Here is a 23,113-nt window from a genome sequence, read left to right as displayed (position 1 = left end):
ATCTTGAAGATAAGATATATTCTGTATCGAGTCACTTAGCTAATTTTGTGAACCTGTTTATTTCCAAGATTAATGCGATGGCAGAAGTCATTAATGGAGCTTTTAAGCTTGAAACCATTGAAAGATTTGAAATGTGTGATCAAGGTTTAGTCGATGCACAGGATCAACTGCAAGATGAAAATAGAATAATTGAAACATTGCAGATCCAAAATAAAAATTTAGCAAAAAAGGTTGATTATTTAGAGAATCAAATGTGAAAATTGTTGGTTTGCCAGAAGGCATAGAAGGACCAGATCCAAGAAAACTTTTTACTGAATGGATTCCACGAGTGTTAGGACAGGATAAATTCCCTGAAGGTTTAATACTGGAACGTGCTTATAGAGTTTTAAGAAGAAAATCTTTTTCAGGACAGAATGCAAGATCTGTTTTGATCCGTTGTTTAAACTATTGTGACAGAGAGACAATTTTACGTACGGCTATTAGAAATGCCCAGCAAAATAGATCTCCTTTGATGGTTCAGAATAATCCTGTTTTCTTCTATCAAGATTTGAGTCAAGAAATTATGTTTCAACGACGCGAATTTAATTCTGTGAAAGAACGGTTGTGGAAAAAAAGACATAAGGCAACATTCAGGTATTCTGCGGTACTGAAGATTTTTTAGGATGGAAATTAGCCAAAGTTCTTTGAGAATCCTAAAGAGGTTATGGACTTTGCTCAGTCTCTACCAATCATGCAGTTTCAGGAACGATGTAGTCCTTCAAGGTCTCCAAAGAGAGTAGAGATGTAAGGTGGGATCCAGATTTTTAAAAGAAGTGGAAACAATGGTGACCGAAGTGGTAATGTTGATTTAAAAAAATAAATCTTTTATCTTTTTTTTGAGAAGAGTTTAAATAGTTTAAATAATGATGATAGTTTAATGAAATGGGAGTTGGGAGAGGGAACTGGGTGGGCACTAGTTTCCAGAAGTCATCAGCTACCTGTGAGTTATCTCACACCCAATATTTTGGGGGAGTTACCGCTTTGGGCGGTTTAAACAGGAGGAGGTAGTTGTGACCTCCGACCTGTTTTTTTTCTTTTTAATTTTTGGGTTAAGAAGTGAAGGTTTTTTTAAATTTTTTTTTTTAAATAAATTTTTTTTTTTAACTCTTTGTTTTCTGATTGTAATTGAGAGGGAATTAGGAGGTTTTTTATCTCTCCTTTTTTTCTCTTTTTTTTGGGGTGGGTTTTCTCTTTTTTTCTTTTTTAAGGGGATGATGTCACAGAAGATAATAAATCAAAAACTGAGGATGTTGAATTAGATGAAGAGGAAGATGAGGGGAAAGGTGATAAGAAGAAAAAGAAGAAAATTAAGTACAAATACATTGAGGGAGAAGAGTTTAATAAAATTAAGTTAATTTCGATAGAAAATTTTGAAGATGTTATAAATGAAGAATATGGAGAATTTTATAAGAGTTTGAACTTTTTTTTCTTTCTTTTCCTTTTTTTTATATAAGGGGAGGGGAAGGGAATAAAAAGTTTATCTGATTGTTTTTCTAAAGGATGTTTTTGTTCTCTCGATGAATTATAAAAGAAACTTGGTATTAATGGAAATTCTGTATTTATGTATTATTAATTATGATTTTTTATATAACAGATATGTGGTTGATATATGATTTTAATATTTGAACTTAGTTTTAAAGTGGATTTCCTTTGTTAAATACATGTATTATGTTTGATTTAAATATATGTTTAAGGGTATTATTTTAGTATTGATATTTTTTTTGTTGTTAGTAATTTTTTTGTTGTTAAGTTTTATCCTTTTTTTTGTAAGTGGGGTTTTTTCTATTTTATTTACAACATTGTTAATTAATTCTTCACTCTTTATTTTGGGGGGAGGGTTGGACTAATTTTAAATTAGATGATTAATGTTGTGTTATAATTATTGGGGGGGTTAATTTGTGTAGTTTAATGATGTCGTATTCTAATTTTTATTATCTTATTTTTTATTATTTCTTTAAATGTAATTTTTATTTTATTCATGTCATAAAATTTTAAATAAAGTTTAAAAAAAAATGTTAGAGGACACAGTAGTAAAGTAATGGTTAAATCATTGGGCCAGTTTTTGGAGGCCAGGACTAGTAGTCCATCAGTAAGGATTTGAATCTCAACAATTTAAATCGGGCTAGATTAATTGCCCTCTTAAATGTCTGAACTACTTAGCCAGTGGGCAATCTGGGATGGATAATACATTCTGGCCTCACTGACAAAAGTCCACATTTTTTCAATGAAAGAAACAAATAGTAAACATGGTTCAATTATAAAAAATTTTTAGACATACAGCATGGTAACAGGCTCTGCTGCCCAATTAAACTACAGCCCTCAGTACGTTCTGAAGGGTGGGAGGAAAACCATGTAGACACGGGGAGAACGTACAAACTCCTTACAGACAGCGTAAGATTTGAACCCTGGTCCCAATTGCTGGCGTTGTAATGGCATTTCACTATCTGCTACGTCAAACGTGCTGCCCTTTATGGACCCTTTACATGTTTTATTTTCCTAGTTATGATAATTTCTGAGCAATTGTTATTTAAATCATGTGTATCTTTTCTAAATTGCTTTTACAGTTACTGGCGTAAATTTGTGGATTTCCATCGTAACAACAGCGTTTGTGTGTACACTATATACGGCGCTTGTAAGAAATTTTACTTCCTTTCTCTCCTGGCCTTACACCTTAACATGCACACGAGTGTCGAAGAATTAGCAAGAAGCAAGTGATCATGAAGATGCAATGTTATTCATTTGTGAATTTATAGCCACCAAATTAAATGGTATGAAATCTAACAACATCTGGGGATGTGCGCTGGAAATCCCCTTCACGTGGAAACTGAAGAAATTTTCTTTTTTTTTCCTTTTAGAAAGGTTATTCAGTGATTACAAGAAATCACATTAACACAATATTTTAAATTTAATTTTAAATTTAGACGTACAGCTCAGTAACAGGCCCTTTTGGCCTATGAACCCATGCTGCCCAATTACACCCAGATGACCTACAACCCCCAGTATGTTTTGAACAGTGAGAGGAGCAAACACAGGGAGAACATACAAATTCATTTCAAACAACATGGGATTTGAACCCTAGTCCTGATCGTTGGCACTGTAACAGCGCTCCGCTAACCATGTCTCTCCAATATTACAGTATTTCAGTTACACACCATTTTCACAATCAAGTTATAACATGGTCATCACCATCCAAACATACTTGAGCCCCTGTGGCTCCCACTGGTCCTGGAAACCCCTCCATTGTCCCTGCGGACACTGCTTCTCCAGGGACAAGTGAGTATGGACTTAATGCTGGGAGATGGGCAGGCATTCAGCCCAGGTTGCCTCAACCCATGAATGACCTAGGAGCAAACTGACCAAGAGATCCCCTTAATGGCCGAAGATCAGGAGCATGGCCTGGTTAAGCTCTTGGGTGTATTCTACAGTTTAATGTGTTGTATATTCTTAAATCACACATGAGCCTCATAAAGGACAAGATGAGATTGGACTGGCAATTTTAATCCATAGGAATGTGTTTTGGCCTCATCACTTTGTAGGTGGTGGTTGAATTGAACCTTTTATTTATAATTTCCTCAGGGTGGTATCAAAGCTGTTGTGTGGACAGACGTCTTCCAAATAAGCGTCATGGTGATTGGTCTTCTGACCATCCTGATTCGTGGATCAATTCAAATTGGAGGGTTTGGAAAAATTTGGAATATTGCAGAAAATGGTGGCCGCATCAATTTTTTTGAGTGAGTATTCTATGTATTATTGCCAAAAATTGGTTACTGTTCCAGTCTATAACCCTGCGACCTGGCATATCCTCACCCTATCATTAGAATCATAGAACCCTACAGTACAGAAACAGGCCCATTGGCCCATCTAGTCTGTGCCAAACTAGTATTTTGTCTAGTCCCATTTATGGTTACCTGGACCATATCCCTTTATAACCCTCCCATTCATGTACCTATCCAATTTTTCTTAAATATCAAAATTGAGCCCGCATTTACCACTTCACCTACCAGCCCATTCCACACTCTCTCCCTTCCCTGTGTGAAAAAGGTCCCCCTAATGTTTCCTTTAAACATCTCATCTTTTATCTTTAACCCATGGCCTTTAGTCCTTGTCTCACCCAGCCTCAGTGGAATAAGCCTGCTTGGATTTATTCTATCTGTGCCCTTTATTATTTTGTGTACCTCTAACAAATCTCTCCTCATTTGAGAGAATAAAGTCGTAACCTGTTTAACCTTTCCTTGTAACTCAATTCCTCAGGTCCTAGCAACATCCTTGTAAATGTTCTCTGCACTCTTTCTATCTTATTGATATCTTTCCTGTAGTTAGGTGACCAAAACTGCACACAATGCTCCAAATTTGGCCTCACCAATGGCATATTCAACATTACCATAACATCCCTATACCTGTACTCATTTCTTTGATTCTGTTATGTTGGAGGATTCGATATGGATTTATTGAATAGAGCAGGCAGGAAATGACGGAATGAAACACGAGAGACTGTAGACGCTATGAGTGTACAGTAATTAATAAACAAACGTGCTAGAGAAACTCAGGAGGTCTTGCAGCAGCCATAGGAGGCAAAAATGCATAACCAACATTTTGGGCCTGAGCCCAAAAACAGGCAGCCACCTGAATAAAATGGTGGAGAGAGAGAGGGGAAGAAGGGGCAGGGGGACGAGCATAGGTGGATATGGGTGGGAGGGCAGGAGCGAAAAGCTGAGTATTGATCAGGGAAGGGGGTGGCTCTGTGAGTGCCAAGCTGTAGGAAAGGAGACAGTGGGATAGGGACATTGAGAGTGATAGGGGAGGGGAGCTAGAGGCAAGGAGACATAGGGATAGGGAAAGAGAGAGATGGGTGGTGGTAGGAGGGAGGGGGTGGGGGGTTGTCTAATGGTAGGCAATGATACTAAGTAAGCTGCTCAGCTGATAAAACTGGTGCACAAAGCCAGGTGCATTCTAAGTAGTGAAAGAAGCATTTTATTGATTGATCCAATGGATCTTATCAAAACTCTGCAACTCCTGCCACATTTTAAATTCAATATATACTCGTGTAATTGTCGATCCCGTGCAAAAGTCAACCTCTCCCTATTTTTGGCCCGGACTGCCCACCCATCCGAGCTCCCAGTGCCCCTTCTTCAGATCCCTCGTCCTGGCTGCCCACTCATAGAAGCTCCTGATGCCCCAACCGTGGACCTATTACCTGGTCCAGGCTATTTGAGATCCCAATGCCTTGAACAATGCAGTCAAATGCCATATCTATGTAAAAGTCAACTCCCTAAATTTTACCCAAAAAAATTGATCCTCAAAACTCGACTATTACACAAATATATAAAGATAATGATAAATGGAAAGGGAGGGGCTCCATTTGCAACTTCATCCTCAACGATACCAGAGGGCAGCATGAGCATGTTATTGAAAGAGTGGCAGTATTTGCACTGGTTTTCATGTGGAGATGCCAAGCGGATAACCATTGGCCTCATCCAAAGTTCATTATAGGCTGATACTGCGAAATAACCTTCAGCTGAAGGGCTCCAGGAATCCCCCAGCTCTGTTGTTGAAGGTTAATGCTCCAAAAGTGGCTGCACCTCTGGCTTCACTCTTACAACACAATGATTTTCTTCAGAACTTCAGAATTTATTGTCATCAACGTATCACGAAAATCGTTGTTTTGTGGCACCAATATTTCCATTTTTTTAAAAATTAAGAATCAGTGCAAAAGAAGAAAAGTGAGGTAGTGTCTGTGTAGAGAGGAAGAAGCTGTTTTTTGTGTTGTTGGGTGTTTGTCTTCAGGTTCCTGTCCCTCCTTCCCGATAGTAGCGGAGTGAAGAGGGCGTGGCCTGGGTGATGAGGGTCCTCGAGGGTAAAGGCTGCTTTTTTTAAGACACCGCCTCTTGTAGATGTCCTCATTGGAGTGAAGACTGATGACAATGATGGCGCTGGCTGAGTTCACAACTCTCTGTAGCCTTTTCCTGTCCAGTGCATTGGCACCTCCATACTAGTGATGCATCCGGTCAGGATGATCCCCACAGTTCACCTGTAGAAATTTGCAAGTACCTGGTGACAAACCAAATCTCCTCAAACTTATCACTAAGTATAGTTGCTGGCGAGCCTTCTCTGGAGGCCCCACTGAAATATACCTGCTAACAGGAGAAATTGTCCTCCTATGCTATTTCCATAAAATGTGGGACAAATTCAATTTGGCTTGCTATTTCTCCAGCGATCCAATATCACAAAATGATAAAATTATGTTGAACTGTGCAGTGGATATTCCTTCTTGTGGTAGAATCCAGAACTAGGGGTTAGTGTTTACAAAAATAAGATGGTTTGTTTTTTCTCTCAGGGATGTGAGTCTTTGAAACTCTTTACCTTTTTGGACGGTGACACCAGAGTCTGAGTATTTTTGAAGGCAGTTGTTAAGCCAAATCCTGTTCATAAGAAAGTGAGCATGTTTGTATCTAATAATCCCACTTACTATTCACATTGTCATTGATATATCCACACCTGCCCTTGAAGAATGTTTCTGAACTGTCGGACATACATTTGGGGATTTTTCTTTGTTATGATGAGGATTTTTCTGTCATCAGCAGTGGAGGGTCTTCCTTGGAAGACCAGGGCCTTTGCGATTACTGAGCTCACCTGTATGCTCTTTCTTCTTAATGATGTCCCAAACTGTTGATTTTGGTACAGGTGCCTTTTATCTGTGTAGAGCACATCGAAAGAACCAAAGACTTGTTGATCCAAACCAAGGCTTTTATTAACTAAAAGACTGGAGCGTATCACAAGTAGGTCGACCAGTCCAGAATGACCTGGCCTGGATAGGAGCAATCCTTTAAGACCTGCCAGTAGGCGGGGCTACACTCTCAGCCAATCACAGTCATCTTACACTACCGTCTGTACATATACATATTGGTGATAGAATCTATACTATCACAATCTGGAATTCCGAAAACCAGCAACCTCCAAAAACCGGTAGATGACATCTGCTCATCAAAGATGGAGTTTAGCACTTCCGTGTATCCTGTCGTGTTCCGCATCGATAATTTGCTGTATAATCCCCTATTAAGTGGCCCTTCATGGCATGAGCCGTTGCTAATTAGTGCGATTATCACTTTGTAAGAGGAACTCCCTGTTGGGCGCCGTCGCTGATTAGTATGATCATTACTTTATAAGAGCCCTTCTCTGTCGAATGCCATTCCCATCCACCCTTCCAGTCGACACTACCAGTTGGAAACTTCTGTGAAGCCAATGAACATGGCAAAGAGAGCTGCAGAGGCCCCTATGGGTAGCAGTGAGAGGCAGAAAAAGAAACGTCTGTCATTATCAATTGCACAGAAGGTGGACTTATTGCAGAAACTTGATGGTGGTGTATCTGTGTGTTGTCTAACAGAATCATCCACCATATATGATTTGAAGAAACAGAATGAACAGTTGTGGAAGTTTTACAGTGAGAGTGATGACTACATACTGATGAATAAAACGAAATCTTTGCATAGGGCAAAAATCGTAGATATTGGCCAAGTGCTTATTGAGTGGGTGTAACAATGAAGAAGTGAACACATGCCACTGACTGGTCTGCTTGTAATGAAATAAGCTTGAAAATTCCACGAAGATCTGAACCTTGAGGGTGAGTGTGAATATTCACATGGTTGCCTGCAAAATTTAAGAAGTGTCCTGGTATAAAATATCTTAAAATCTGTGGTGAAAAAGCTTCTGCAGATTATGCACTTGTTAATGCATGGAGAAATGTAACTGAGGCAATATTAAAGCAGTCTTTGTCTGTCAACAATGTTCAGTGAAAATGAGCCTACAGGTGAAGACTTTGAAGATTTTTGTGTCAGTAACGAGAGGAGGATAATCTCTACCTCATTGCCTACGCCAAAATTATTGCAGCAGAAAATATAAACACATTAGAGGCAGCTGATGTTGAAGAAGAGCTGAACATTGACAATGATGCTCTTCAATCAATTTTCTGGAGTGGTGGGGAAATTGCTGAAATGGTGGGATGGACCAACATTCATCTATCAGTGAACATGAGATTATGGCTGTAATTCAATTAAAGAAAGACTGCTTAAACAGAAACCTCTTAAGACGAAACTGGAAGAAGAGTTCATTCTGATGCGATGTTCGTGCTGTAATGTGCATTACTACATTTGCACTGTTTGAGCTGTCTGAGCTAGTTTTACTGGCTTGAAGTTTTACTTTAAAATTAAAAAAACATACTAGTGATATTATGGTCTTTATTTATCTAAATTCATTTAAAACTGCACGCCCCCTGTTTTATGTGATTTTGTGCAATTTCGAAACATCGCATTTGCTTAAAAAGAGGATCAAAAACTTAGAAGCAGGCCTAGCTCTCCTCCACCTACACCAATGAAGCAATTAAACATACCTGAGTACTCACAAACACATTGTGAAGCCAAATGTCCCAAATATTATTGTGCCTTGAAATGAGGGGAATATTGATTAAAAAGCACTGTAATTTCTACATGGTCAAACAAAAATATATACAAATAACCTTGAAGAAAATCTGAATGTGCACTTTAATCACATGTGAATGGTTTGATTACAAATTTAAAACTGTGGAGCACGGGGGCAAATAAAAATAAAAGGTGTCTTTGTCCCGAACATTATGGAGGGCACTGGAAGATCAGCTCAATGAGCACATGGTGTTAATCATGTATTTTCCCCCCAGCTTTGACCCTGATCCAAGGAGAAGGCATACTTTTTGGACGATACTTGTTGGAGGCACATTTGGATGGACAGCCACATATAGTTGTAATCAAGCACAGGTGCAAAGGTACCTGGCCTGTAAGAGTGAAAAAGAAGCAAAGAAGTAAGTTGCCTGGGTAAATGTGACTTGTCACAGTCCAATTAACAGGGCAAGAGCCAGGTTCAAACCTGAACTCCAATGGTGTTGTTTGTGGAGTTTACGTTTTCCCGCGATCGTCTGGATTTCCTCCGCGTTACAAAAGCTTCAGGTTGGAGGCAGCAAATGGCTGCAATAAATTGTTCCCAGCTCATTCCATGTACCCACCACACTGAGTGAAGAACAACATGGTCCATCGATTCTTCATTCTAGTAAGACCTGATCCATTCTCCTCTTCTGCATCCTAACCCTCCCTCCGTCATGGCCCTTCCACATCCTACCCCCTTTGTCATGGCCCTTCTACATCCTACCCCTCCCTCTATCATGGCCCTTCCACATCCTACTCCCTCTGTCATGGCCCTTCAACATCTTCCCCCTTCCTCCATCATGGCCCTTCTACATCCTCCCCTCCCTCCATCATGGCCATTCTACATCCTTCCCCTCCCTCTGTCACGGCCCTTCTATATCTGACCCCGCCCCCCCCCCCCCGGTCTCATATTATTGTTATCTCATCATCTTAGAATCTCCTATTCTAGGAAACTGTCACTTTTCACCTAATTTATACCCTCTCATGATTTATTGGCCTCAATTACAAGGTCACAACATGGTCCATCGATTCTTCATTCTAGCAAGACCTGATCCATTCTCCCATTCAGCTCCAATCCCCTCCCTTCTCCTTGTAACCCTTGATGGCCTGACTAATCAAATACCTGTCAATCTCTGCCTTAAATGCACTCAATCTCACTTCCATGGCTGCCTGTGGCAACACGTTCCACAGACTCATGACCCACTGGCTAAATATATTTTTATGCTCCGTCTACATTTACTCTGTCCAGGCCTTTCCGTATTCAAAATGTTGCCATAAGGTCCCCTCTTATCTTTCTGTACTCCAACAAGTACAGTCCAAGAGCCAACAAACATTCCTCATATGCTAACCCTTTCATTCCTGGTATCATTCTAGAAATCTTCCCTGATCTATTTCCAGTGCCAACAAGTCTTTTCTCAAATAAGGCACCCAAAACTATATACAGTGCTCCAAGTGAGGTTTCACCGGTGCCCTATAGAGTCTCAACATTACTTCATAGAATCTATTGTCCCCCTTAGATGTACCCCTGAGACCGTAGGAGATGCTCCCTCAGCACCATTTGGGGTCCCAAACAGTCCTTCCAAGTGAAGCCACATTTCACTCATGAATCTGCAGGGGTCACCTGCTGCATCCAGTTCTCCCGCTGTGGTCTCCTCTGCATCAGAGGGACTACACACAAAATGGGAGATTGCTTGGTTGAGCACCTTGGCTCTGTCTGCTGTAACAGTGTAGATCTCTCAATGGCCACCCATTTCAATTCTCCAACCCATGCCTTTGCTGACACATCTGTCCATGGTCTTGTACTACCAGTCCGAGGTCACCCATAAATTGAAGAAATAACATCTCATCTTCTGACTGGGCACCCTCCAACTGGATGCATTAATATAGACTTCTCTGGCTTTCATTAAAACCCCACTCCCTTGTTTCCCCTGTTGTCACACAGACATGATACCACATCCAATTAACACCTTTTGTTGGTCTGGATTCCTCCCCCATTGCATGAATTCTGAGACTTTCTGATACATCCTGCTCCTGCCTTTTCTGATTTTTCCTTTAAGAAGGGCTCAGGCCCGAAACGTTGGCAATATATCTTTGTCTCCTATAGATGCTGAAAGGATCAGCTTGAGTTCCTCTAGCATTTTGGTGTGTTTACTACAATCACAGCATATGCAGTCTATCGTGTTTCTCATGGAATATTACAGCACAGTACAGGCCCTTCAGCTCTCAATGTTGTGTTGACCTATATACTCCTACCAAAAAAAAGTACTGAACCCTTCCTACCTTGTAACCCTCTATCTTTCTTTCATTAACCCACTATATTTCCTTCCTTCTTATAACTCCCCATCTCTACCTCCTACGCACTTCAGAAAACAGGCTTCTTTTGTTCAGTCTCTCACGTTAACCAGTGAATTTAAAGGAAGAGAGGGTAAAATGGGATTGGGGTAGGATTTATGTAAATAGTACATAATTGTCAGCGTGAACTTGGGTCTGTTTCGGTGAAGTAAGCCCTGACCACACTGAGACCAGACAGCGAACACCAAATACAATAAACAAATTTAGATGAAATGCAAATAACTCACTGCTGTTCCCAGAAAAATATGTGCATCCCCGGAAGACAGAGTGGATCAGAGTAAAGCAGCCATTCTCAATGGGGGCCCTATGCCCTCCCACTGCCCCACAAGGGGCCACAATACATTTAAGTCAAATGTTTTCTTTTCACCTCACGTAACAAATATTTTTTCAACTAAACGACAGCTTTGTAGGGAAGGGGGCCCATAAACCTTGAGCAGAGCCCTAAGGGAGCCATAGCCAAAACAGGATGAGAATGACAGGTAAAGGAGCAAGGAGCTGCTCCTCCTGTAAGTGCATGGGAAGGAGCTTTGAAAAGGCTCATCAGTGCAGATGCAAAGAGAATAGTCTCTTTGGGATTCTGAAAAGGAAAATGAGGTCGTTGTGCCTGACTTTGAATTATTATCCAGCTGTGTTGACATCACTCCAATACCCATCTGAGAGCTCACTGTTCCTCGTAGAGCTGGTGATTGGTTAAATTTCATATTTAAAACAAAAAGTTAAATATTAAAATGTTAAATTTAAATTTAGACATATAGCAATGTAACAGGCTCTTGCGGCCCACAAGCCCATGCTGCCCAAATACAGCCAATTGACCTACAACCCATGGTATGTTTTGGAAAGGTGGAAGGAAACCGGAGACCCCGGGGAAAACCCACGCAGACACAGGGAGAACATGCAAACTCCTTACAGACAGCGCAGGATTCGAACCTGGGTCCCGACAGCTGGCACTGTAACAACATTGGGCAAACCTTCACGCTAACCCTGCTGCTCTTGATGACAGTCTCCATCCCAAATTCTGCCTTGAAAATTGTGCAACAGCTGAACATGGCCTTAAATCAATGAAATTTAATAAAACAGAAAATGCTGGACAGCAAGTCAGGCGGCAGTTGTGGAAAAAGAGTGAATGTTTCAGCTCTCAGATCTTGCACCTAACTTGCTGAGGCTTCCCAACATGTTCTCTTTTATTTTGGTTTTACACCATTTGCATCTGTGTTTTGAATCATTAAAAGTTACATTAAGTGAAGGGATTCAGTGCACAAAAGTGCTGTAGAAAATCGGCAGGCCACACACCCTCCATCGGAAGTGAAAGGCAGTTGACGTTTTGGGCCCAAGACCTTCGTCAGGAGTGTGGGAAATCAGCCAGACACCTGAATAAAATGGAGAGGAGAGAGGGAGCAAGGGGCAAGGAGATGACTGCATGCTAACAGTTAAAGAGGTAATTGGTGGATACAGGCGGGGGAATAGAGGAGAAAGAAGCTGAGGTGATAGGGGAGGGGGAAGAGGGCTGAGGAATAGCCCACTGTTAGGAGAAGGAAGGGAATGGGTGGGGATTTGGAGGAAGAGAGACAGAGGGATAGGGAAAGAGAGACTGAGGGAGGGAATTAACAGAAATTGGAGGTCAAGATTGATGCTGTCTGGTTGGAGACTGCCAAAGTGGAATATTGTGTTGTTCCTATAATTTGTAAGTGGCTTCAATTTGGCAGAACATGAGGCAATGGACAGATTTATCAGTGTGGGGATGGTGTGTGAAATTAAAATAGTTGCCCATTGGGTGGTCCTTGCTATTGCAGCAGACTGAGTGATGATATTCAATGATTGGTCTCCTGGTCTGCATCCAGTCTCTCTGACCAAGTCAAACAAACATTTTTCACTTTCATCAGGGGTGGGAGGCAAGGGGAAAAATATCTTGCATCAATATCACTACCTACATATGTTACCACTGTTAAAGTCAAATTTTAATTGTTTGAGAGGATGAGCAAATGTAGGCCTGTTTCCGTGCTGTAAATGGTTATATGGTTATATGGTTATATAGAAGAGGCCGCAAGGTTTGACGATACCAGTTTGGTGGGGCACGAACACACAGAGACAATGGGTCTTCCAGGACTATTGGGTTAGTGCATCTTGCGTAGGAGGTGGAACAGGCAGTCTGGGGTTGGGAAACAATGAGGTTAGAGGCTGTGGGATGGAGATGACCAGAAGTGATGGGTTCAGTGATGGAACGTGAGACAGCGGTAGCCTGATGGGGTCCTGTTCAATGGGTACACAAGATGAGGTGAAGTTGTGTCTTTGAAGGAGTTCAGATTTTGATTTAATGGACAATTTTACTTATCTTTCCTGTCTTTCCGTTGACAACTTTGTTGTCTCTGCATAACTTTTAGCATTCACTTTTTAAGTTACATTCTCCTTGGCATATTTCATACAGATTTTAATCCTGAAACAATTCATAAGCATATGAAAAGAATACTTTTTGTAATTATCATTGCAAAATGAATAATTCTTCTTTATTGCCAATAGTCATCTCTGATTTCACAGAGCTATATTTCTGAACTGGGTCGGAATGATCATTATCCTTGCAATCACCTGCCTGTGTGGTTTAGTTCTGTACGCTGTTTACGAGACATGTGATCCAATAAAGTCAAACAAAATTACTAACACCAATCACGTAAGTGACATTTAATTTTTTTTGTGCACAAATTGATTTTTTTTTATTCATTTCCTTTACAACACTGGAGAACCCACAGCCATGGTCCAAAAGGTCTCAGAACCAGCAGCCAGGTAGCCAGTGCTCTGCCCCTTCAGTAGTTTGGTTCACAGTAAGAATCAGGGATTGATTTCTTTAAGAAAAAGTCTGAAAGATTCCCTCCGCCATGGACAGAGTGCAATTCCAGAAACTAGCTGCTCTCTGCCTTCTTCTCTTGATCAATAGTTTCTTTTGTGGGAAGAGTGTTCTTCACTTCTGTGTCCGTTTTCTTCAACTTGCTCTTGTCAAAAGATGCAACCTCCCTGAAATCTGGTTTGTCTGCCATTTCAGTTCAATCTTGCAATCTCCACGCGGCAATCACGGAAAAAGCTGGTGCCACACCTCACCGACTCACGCTGGATCGTCCTGCCGCTCTCCCCCGTCCTCGGCGCTACCACCACGAACCACATTTAATTATTTTTTAAAGCAAATTAAGTTTGTTATGGCACGAACTGTAGCTTCAGTTCTGTTTGTGCATTTGGTGATGAATTGTTTAAAAAAAAAGTGGCGTTTCTGGAGCTGCTGTAATGGTAACTGCTGCTGATGTCGGCCCGGGAGAGCCGAGAGAGGGGACACAGCGCTGTGTTAAAAGGCATGTTAAAGGAACCGACGGGTGGCCCAGATTTCTGGACTTTTACTATACTTCAAGAGAAATCGAACAAGAATCAACAGATGGAAATATAAACATCATAAACATCCTATGGACACTGTGAGAAGGCTGAGTTCCTCCAGCATTTATGTGTGTTTTTACTACTTGCTTTGTTGAGCACCTCAGCTCTGCCCACTGCAATAGCGTGGATCTCCTAAGACCATCTGCATTTTGGAGGAACATCTTCCATCTGGGCATCCTCCAACTGGATGGCATTAACTTTGACTTCTCCAGTTTCCATTAACTCCCCACCTCTCTCTTTCCTTGTCTCCTTCCCTTTAGTTCTCTCTCTCTCTCTCTCTCTCTCCCTCTTTCTTCCCTTTGTCTCCTTTCACAGAGCCAAAATCAATTCTCACCTCTCTGCTTATAATATCCACTTAACACCTTTTGGCTGTTGGTCTGTATTTCTCCCCCTCCCATTCTTCCCTCTTTCTTTCTATCTTTAATTAAGATGCCTGCCTGCTTTTTGCTTACTCCTTGAAGAAGGGCTAAGTCCTGAAACATCGGTAATGTATCTTTACCTCCTGTGACTGGCTGAGTTCCTCCAATATTTCTGTGTGTTTTTAATATAAACGTCACAATCCTTTTTAAAATATTTTATTTTTTCCCTACAGCTGATGCCGTTACTGGTTGTCGAAATGTTTAATCAGACACCTGGCGTAGCTGGACTTTTTGTCGCCAGTGCTTACAGTGGAACACTGAGGTATGCAACTAGGTTCAGGTGGCTGTAGGTTATCACCTGCACCAATACTATTAATGCTATTGAAGATGCTTTTAGGTGGTTAAGATCATTTATTGCAAAAGCTGCTGTCTCATTTGAAGTCTTGCTGACAAGTGAATCTTGGTAGAGCCACTTACTTGTCATAGCTCTGTGGGATTCTGTTCTACAGGCTATTTGTATACTACCAGTGATGATTTGATTTCTAATCAACAAAATACCGTACATATTATTGTAAAGTAATTCCAAAACACATTCCTGGGAGAATTGAGAAGCAAACGGAACAAAATGCAGATCATCTGCATTATCAGTATAATTACCTCACCCCAGTGGTGGGCAAATTATTAGAAAAGGATTCTGAGGAACAAATTGATCATAATTTACAAATGCTCAGGTTATTTGTATGGGGGTTAGTTGTAGGTCAATTGGGTGGCATGGGCCCATGGGCTGGAAGGGCCTGTCTAAAATAAAACATTTAATTTAAAATTCTTTTCTGTACTCTCTCATGCACAGGAACAGGCCCTTTGGCCCATGCTGCCTGCACCAAACACAATGCCAAATTCAACTAAATCTCTGCAGCCTGCACATGTTCCATATCCCTTCATTTCCTACATAGCCATGAGTCTATCTCATTCAGGTGCCTTGCTGTTTGGCGTGAGCGATCATGTCTCTCCATCCCTCACAATCTCTGAACCTCCGAATTGTAATTGTTCCTTCCCCCGTTTTCCTTCGGTGAAGGCTCCATCTTTGAGCTGAGATGTAGTCAATGTTGGGTTCATGATTATATAAGGGAAAAAGTGATTTCCTGTTGCCTTCTTCAGTTGCAGTGTCCAGACTGGACAGGTTACCCATCTGCCCAGTGTTTTTCATTTTCCAACCATAAATTCCAATTTGTAGAATCTATTTGTAAAAACCATCCACCACCTGCAATTCATGGCTAAACAGGTACTACACCTTGCCCAAGGGTGACCTGTAGGAGCACCTTACACCTCCTCTTGCTGAACAATTGGACAGCACCAACACCGCTGAATCTATCTGGAAGCCTCTTAAATACTGGCGCTGTAATAGTGTTGCGCTAACCACAATGCTAACCGTCCCACCAATGTAACTCAAAATTAATAATATTATTGGCAAGTAAATTCTCTTGCAGTCATTAATTGTTTAAATTGTGTTTGAAATAAGAAATGATTGGATAACATTTATTTTTCTTGTTTACAGCACAATCTCTTCTGGCATCAGTGCTATGGCTGCAATCTTTGTGGAAGATTTTATAAAACCTATCTGGAAACCCTGGGAACATTTTTCTAATAGGAAGAGGATGCTGGTCTCAAAGCTCATAGGTTTTTCTTGATGAAACCACTCTTTCATTTTATTTTACTTTAATAATAATCAAGATTAATCTGCACGGTTACAAATGAGTTTTACACAATCTTTGAGCCATGCTTAAAGTCTTGGAGATAATCCTGAAAAGGATCTTGTTCATAGAAACATATCAAAAATATATACTAAAAACTGAAGATCTGAACTCAATAATAAATGTTTGAATTAAATAGTAGGGCTGCTAGCAGCTGAATAAATAAAGAAAATATATTTAATATCTGAATAAATCCATATAAAGCAGTGATACTATTAATGTAAGTTGTAGCACTCCTATATGTGGACATCTTTTCAATAGTTTGATTGGACTTGAATGATAGATTTCAACGTGCAACACTTAAAGATCTTAAGACCATAAGATATAGGAGCAGAAGTGGCTGTCGAGTCTCCCACTCAGCCCCACAGCTTCGCCTTTAGTACTCTGACTATTCAGAGGCTATCATCTCTGGCTTAAAAACACCCAACAGCCTGGCCTCCACTGCTGCCTGTGGTAGCAAATCCACTCTCTGGCTAAAGAAATTCCTCCATATCTCTGTTTTAAATGGGCGCCCTTCAATCTTGAAGTTGTGTCTGTCCTCTTGACCTCTACCATGGGAAACAACTTTGCCTTTCAACATTTGAAATACTTCTATGAGGTCCCTCCCTCATTCTTCCGAACTCCAAGGACTACAATCCAAGAGCTGTCAAATTTTCTAAATATGCTAATCCCTTCATTCCAGGAATCATCCTTGTAAATCTTTTTCTGTATCCTTTCCAATTTTCTATTTTAACATATTTATTTTTCCTATTTTCCTTCAAATATTTGTTTTACAAGGATATAATCGAACTCACCAGTGTTCCAGTCTCTGCATTCCTTCCAACGCACTGGGATCCTTCTTTATGAACTCTTTAAAAAAATTTTACCTGGTTTACTGGAAAATTTATTTTAATTCTTTTCCAATGGTAATAAAAGTGAATTATTGGTATGGTACGTCCAATTGTCCAGAAAATCTGCCAGCATGTGGCCACTAATAACTCGTGCCTGCTGGATTATTGGAGTTTTAATGTCATAGAGGCATGGGAGATGATACGGGGATGACAAGGCCAGAACATATTGCATATATTAGAATCAAGACATTGTTGGTGAAGAGCAGAGATTTGGGTGAACAAAACTTAATGGAAGTCAGGCTATGGGCAGAAGAGTTTTGGTTGTCTTCAGAGCACTTTTCAAACTGGGAAAAATAAGTTTCAAAGACCTTTCACCTTACTCATTTTTTTACCCTGTTACGCATTTTGTTTCCAAATACAGTAAAATCTGGAATTTAAGCAACCGGCAAAAAAAATCTTGGAAAATAAATAGGTAAAAAAATACAAAAGTTTAAAATTGACACCCACTTGTGGTTAGTTTGCCAATTATGCAACACACAGTCTAAAGCAACTGGTGAATTCACTTATCCGGCATCTATCAATCGCCATAGGTGCCGGATACCAGGGGTTTTTAAACTGTAATACATAAACTGCTTTTCCAGTTTTCTTTACATTGACTCTTTGCACTGGCATCCCTGGCCTTGATAAAGGGATATTATTCTTTTTCTCCCAACATGCTGCTCAACCTGCTGTGTTGCTCTGGCAAATTGTGTTCAGTTTCAGATTCCAGTATCTGTAGTCTCCAGTGTGTTCTTTAATTATTTTAGATTGACTCAGTGAACTAAATTCAATAAAAATGTTGACAAAACGTGTGACTGACAGAGAACATCTATTGGAATTATTATTTGAGAAAGTGTGTATATTTTACTTATAATTTGTTTTTACGAAATGGTGTATTGGGATGCCCATTCTGTATATTACAACTCCTTTATGGCGATTATTTTTGCATTAGTTAAATTGGTGTCTAACCCTTGTATTTCCACAAAATAGTTTTTTACTTAGATTAATTTATTTCTCTCTGATCATACACAGCTATGATATTTGGACTTGTTACAATAGGTCTGACTGGGGTTTCTTCTCTGTTGCAGGGAAATATAATTCAGGTAAGTGAATTCATAGAGATTTAATAATCAAACTATGGCTTGTTTTGCTTGTCCTTCAAAATAGTAACTGCAGCTGTAAGTGTAAATATTATTTCCTGTCATTCACAGGCATCACTCAGTATTGCAGGAATAATTAATGGGCCTATACTGGGTGTGTTCACTTTAGGAGCATTATTTCCAAAGAGCAACAGCAAGGTATGATGTTATTTGAAGCCAGCTTAAAATGAACACTAGAATTTGTTAGGCCATGTTATTATTTGTTGTTGTTTATTATGTTGATATCCACTGTGGTGTAAGACTCACTTTTGATCTGGAGACACAAAGATTAGCAGCTGGGTTTGAAGGTTTTTAACTCAAAATCTTGAAATATTAGTTGATGTTATAACTAAGAGGGTAATCCAAATTAATACAAATGCAATGTAAGTAAAGCACGGAATCTAAAATTCTAATGAATGAGAGAAAACAAATGAATGGATTTGGACTGGATCCTGATTTTATTTCTTCCCACTCCTACTCCAGGCCCCCAGCATCATGGTCCACCAATCAGATTTCCACCATCTGATGTTTTTTTTAACTTTTCTTTCAATGGTAAAAGATGCTTTGGCTCATCCTGGATGGATGGGGCCACCAATAATCATTTGCTCACCTAAGCGAGGCCATTTATTTATTCACCTTGCTTTATTTCTGAGCTCCCGACGCCACGACCACCAGGCCCCCCCCTCCCCCATCCAAGCTCCTGATGCCACGACCGCGGACTCTTGCCTAGATCCTGGCTGTTCACCCATCCAAGCTCTCAAATGACCTGAACTCGGACTTACCACCTGCCCACCCATCCGAGCTCACCCTGCCTCAAACGACGTAGTAGTTACCATGGTCAAAAGTAGCATGCACACAATAGTTGACCCTCTAAATTTTATTCTAAAAATTAGCCCACAAAATTCAACTGTAACACATGTATATATTGAATTCTTTTGGGATGAGGAGGATCTGTGTGCCCAACAGTGTTACGTTGATTTCTCATGCCACGTAAAAGATGCCTTCTCAATTTGAGGAAAGGCTGCATTCATAAATACAGAGGCACGCACCTGTCTATCTTCCATTGAAGAGCACATACATTAAATTTCAGCACCAACCACTTAAGACTGTTTAAATTTTACTCAGAGATTCATTTTGTACTGTGAATGATATGGACAGTAAAAGGATAGGATCTACTGTTTGTGCTATGATCCACAACTTCATCATTTCATTAATGAAGGATAGTAACGGGCAAATAAATGGCCCAATGAAACACAATGTTGGAAAGTTTACGATCATGCTCTTTGGTAGAAGGAACCCTAAAGGTTGTCCTCCAGGTTGAATTGATGGTGAAGAGGGAGTGTAATATGACTGATTTCACTCAGAGACCAGTGAGGAGTACAAACAGGCTTTTAATAGCTTACAATCAATGGCCATTAGACACAATAGTCAGGTGAATCTGAGGTAAGGCGGGAAAACCAAGGTTTATATTGGGGTAGGTGAGGGTAGAGCCAAGGGAGGAGCCAGTCTGAACAACACATAGACAGTGAATTCCAGTTCACTGCAGAAGGCAAATACAGTAGCTAGAGGAATAGGTTATAAGAGCAGAGATGTGATGTTGAAGCTTTATAAGGCACTGGTGAGACCTCACTTGGAGTACTGGGTACAGCTTTGGGCTCCTGCTTTTAAGAAAAGGAAGTGCTGTCATTGGAGAGGGTTCAGAGAAGATTCACAAAAATGATTTATGGAATGAAATGATTAGCACTTGAGGAACTTTTGACAGCTCTTGGACTCTACTCCTTGGAGTTCAGAAGAATGAGGGGAGACCTCATAGAAGCATTTTGAATATTGAAAGCCCTTGGCAGAGTAGATGTGGAAAGGTTTCCCATGGTAGGGGAGTCAAGGACAAGAGGGGACAATTTCAGGATTGAAAGGCACTCATTTAAAACAGAGATGCAGAGGAATTTCTTTACCCAGGGAGTGGTGAACCTCTGGAATTTGGTACCTGGAGTGGCAGCAGAGGCCAGGTCTTTGGGAGTATTTAAGACAGAGATTGATTGCTATGTAAGTAGTCAATGTATTAAAGGTTATTGGGGAGAAGGCAGGGGAGTGGGGCTGAGTGGGAGAATGAATAAGCTCATGAAGGAATGCTGGAGCGGAATGGCCTACTTCTGCTCCCCTAATTTTACAGTTTTAAACATTTGAATGGTAATTAGTTGGATTGGAATGAGGTGCTAGTTACAATACTACACGAAACCCCCAAAACAGCAAAGCAACAGAGAAAGCCAAGGAATCTCGTCTCGTAATGAATAGATCACGGAAGCTCTGCATCTTACCGCATACGACTATAGAAACATAGAACTTTACAACACAGAAACAGCCCCCTTTGGCCCTTCTTGTCTGTGCTGAACATTTTTTTTGCCTAGTCCCACTGACCTGCACCCAGATCATAGCTCTCCATACCCCTTCCATCCATATACCTGTCCAAATTCCTCTTAAATTGAGCTTGCATTTACCACCTCAGATGGAAGCTTGTTCTACACCCCCACCAAGGTTTTTGTGTGAAGATGTTCCCCCTAATGTTCCCCTAAATATTTCCCCTTTCACTCTTAACCCATATCCTCTGGAGGGAAACACGAAAGTCTAAAGACTCAGTGATTGTAGTAAAAACACAAAAATGCTAGAGGAACTCAGCAGGACTTGCCGCGTCCATAAAGGAATACAGAAAAAGTCCAAAATCCGGGCCACCCAAGAATCTGGACTTTTTTAAACTCTCGGCAGAAATCTGGACCAGACTTCTTGAAAAAGCTTGGCTTTTGTGTGTGTGCATGGTGTGCGTGCATTGTATAAGCACTAAAGATGAAAAGTCCAGACCATCCCAATCTGCATGCAGTCTGGATTTTAGGAATTTTACTGTATAATCAACATTTCAGACCTGAGCCCTTCTTCAAGGAGGTACCGCCAATGTCTTGCTGCAGGTCCTTTCCTCTAATCTACTGATTCTGATGGTTGCATGATGCAGGATTTAGTGTCATATATTTCAGGAATGAGAAAAGATGGGTGCATCTTTATCCCATTACATTTAGCACTGTGACAGATTAGATTATATTTTATATTGTATATAGATATGCTTTTTGAAGATGAATTGTGGGGAGTTTAGTTAGGTCACACAGATACGTTTGTATCTTCAAAACAGATATAATTTAAAATGCCAGAGCTGTGCTCAATCAAGACAGTTCAGGCTCTGAGCGCCTTTGCAAAAACTTTGAAGAATGCCTATAAGGACTTCACAAGTAAGTGTTAATTGGACATGCTGTGGATAATGGATTCTTGTTTTGGAAAGCAAAAGATGAATGGACTTGAAGATTATAGCTGTTCTAAGGGGGTCAAGCGGTTTTCTCAGAGAGAGAGAGAGAGAGAGAGAGAGAGAGAGAGCTTGTGGAAAAACCCCATTTGGAAGACAGGTTGAGAATTCTTAGTACAGTCTGGTCAACTACAAGATGAGATGGCTGCCTGTTCTTCCTGAGTGATAACCATTTACCTTTAAGCACCAGAACCTGGTGAAAATTCATAAATGTTAAATTTTGTGCACTTTAATAATTGCCTGATACCAGTGAACTTGGAGAAGTGAATGATTGGACGATGAATCAAAGAACTTTCCTGAACATGTACACATTACATAAACATACACTGAGAATTAGAAGGGGGTTAAGTTAGGTTAAGTTAATAGTATTAAGTTAAAGTTTGATTCTGTTTTCATGTTTAAAGATAATTAAAAGCAACTTTTGTTTAAGTAACCATTTGTCTTAGTGAATTTCTATTGCTGCTAGGCTTTGGGGTCCTCTGGGCCCATAACAGCACAGAAATATAGATGTCAACAATTTACAATTCATAGACAAACAAAAAACTTCAGAAGCTGGAATCTTACCCAAACAATGAACCCCTGAAAGAACTCGGCAGTCAGTCAGTATCTGCGGGTAGAAATAGTTACTCAATGTTTCAGGAGTCATCGTCATGCTTTATTTGCTGTACAAAGTAAATCTGCAAATTAGAGTGAGTTCTATTACTTTTTCATGTATGCTAGGGTGCATTTATCGGTTTGTTTGTTGGATTGTCCCTTTCCATGTGGGTTGGAATTGCTGCTCAGATCTACCCACCAGCTGACAAATTTACCAGAATACTTCCAACATCAATATCTGGCTGTCTGCCATCAAATATCACCACCTCAACCCCCGTGGATGCAACACCACTACTAACAACTGTTACATCCCCAAATCACCAAAGGTAAGCCAATAAAAGAATGTTCAGTTGACCTTAGGTTTGCAATTTCCTGTGCATATGATTGCCAAGCTAAGATTATTATTTATTCTGCTAGCATCTATGAGAATGTTATCAATGTTTTGACAAATGGCAAACTACCTGATGAAAATATAATCTTTTCAGGGTAAGTATGTGGACAAAGTTCCAGTGGAAGTGGTAGAGACAGGTACAATAGTGATGTTCAAAAGACATTTAGACAGGTACATGGATAGGAAAGGTTTAGAGCAGTGGTTTTCAGTGGAATGAAAAAGGTTGAAAACCACTGGTTTAGAGGGATATAGGCCACTGATGAGTTGAGCCAGAAGATTGTTTCTGAGCTGAAAACTCCATGATTCTATATCTCAATTCTGAATCAATTTCCTTTAAACGGCACATGATACAGCAGCTTCAATGGTTATGAGTTCAATATTGACTGTTTTCTTGCATTTGGAGGTTGACATATTTCAG

At 40.3% G+C, this 23,113-nt stretch overlaps 2 protein-coding genes across 3 annotated transcripts in view; one reads left to right on the top strand and one right to left on the bottom strand.

Annotated features, from left to right (window-relative positions):
• The window catches only part of LOC138756616 (sodium-coupled monocarboxylate transporter 1-like), a 40,851-nt gene that overhangs the window by 6,745 nt on the left and 10,993 nt on the right, over positions 1-23,113 (top strand). Inside the window, exons 5-13 of the mRNA XM_069923029.1 lie at positions 2,604-2,671; positions 3,616-3,770; positions 8,726-8,866; positions 13,371-13,500; positions 14,842-14,930; positions 16,164-16,285; positions 18,261-18,331; positions 18,440-18,526; positions 22,431-22,630. Coding sequence (XP_069779130.1) covers positions 2,604-2,671; positions 3,616-3,770; positions 8,726-8,866; positions 13,371-13,500; positions 14,842-14,930; positions 16,164-16,285; positions 18,261-18,331; positions 18,440-18,526; positions 22,431-22,630 — 1,063 coding nt within the window. The remainder of the gene's footprint in view (positions 1-2,603; positions 2,672-3,615; positions 3,771-8,725; positions 8,867-13,370; positions 13,501-14,841; positions 14,931-16,163; positions 16,286-18,260; positions 18,332-18,439; positions 18,527-22,430; positions 22,631-23,113) is intronic.
• Positions 13,533-13,976, bottom strand: LOC138756615 (thymosin beta-10). Of its 2 annotated transcripts, none has more exons than XM_069923028.1 (2): positions 13,926-13,976; positions 13,533-13,875 (listed from the first exon to the last, which is right to left on the bottom strand). In XM_069923028.1, the coding sequence occupies exon 2, from the start codon at positions 13,862-13,864 to the stop codon at positions 13,730-13,732; it is 135 nt and encodes a 44-aa protein (XP_069779129.1). In that variant the 5' UTR covers positions 13,865-13,875; positions 13,926-13,976; the 3' UTR covers positions 13,533-13,729. The 2 variants fall into 2 exon arrangements, with proteins under 2 accessions (XP_069779129.1, XP_069779128.1); XM_069923027.1 differs by having other exon boundaries at positions 13,921-13,974.

The sequence above is a fragment of the Narcine bancroftii genome, chromosome 3 (assembly GCF_036971445.1).
Source record: "Narcine bancroftii isolate sNarBan1 chromosome 3, sNarBan1.hap1, whole genome shotgun sequence".
NCBI classification, from domain to species: domain Eukaryota; kingdom Metazoa; phylum Chordata; class Chondrichthyes; order Torpediniformes; family Narcinidae; genus Narcine; species Narcine bancroftii.
This window is presented reverse-complemented; position numbering and strand designations above follow the sequence as displayed.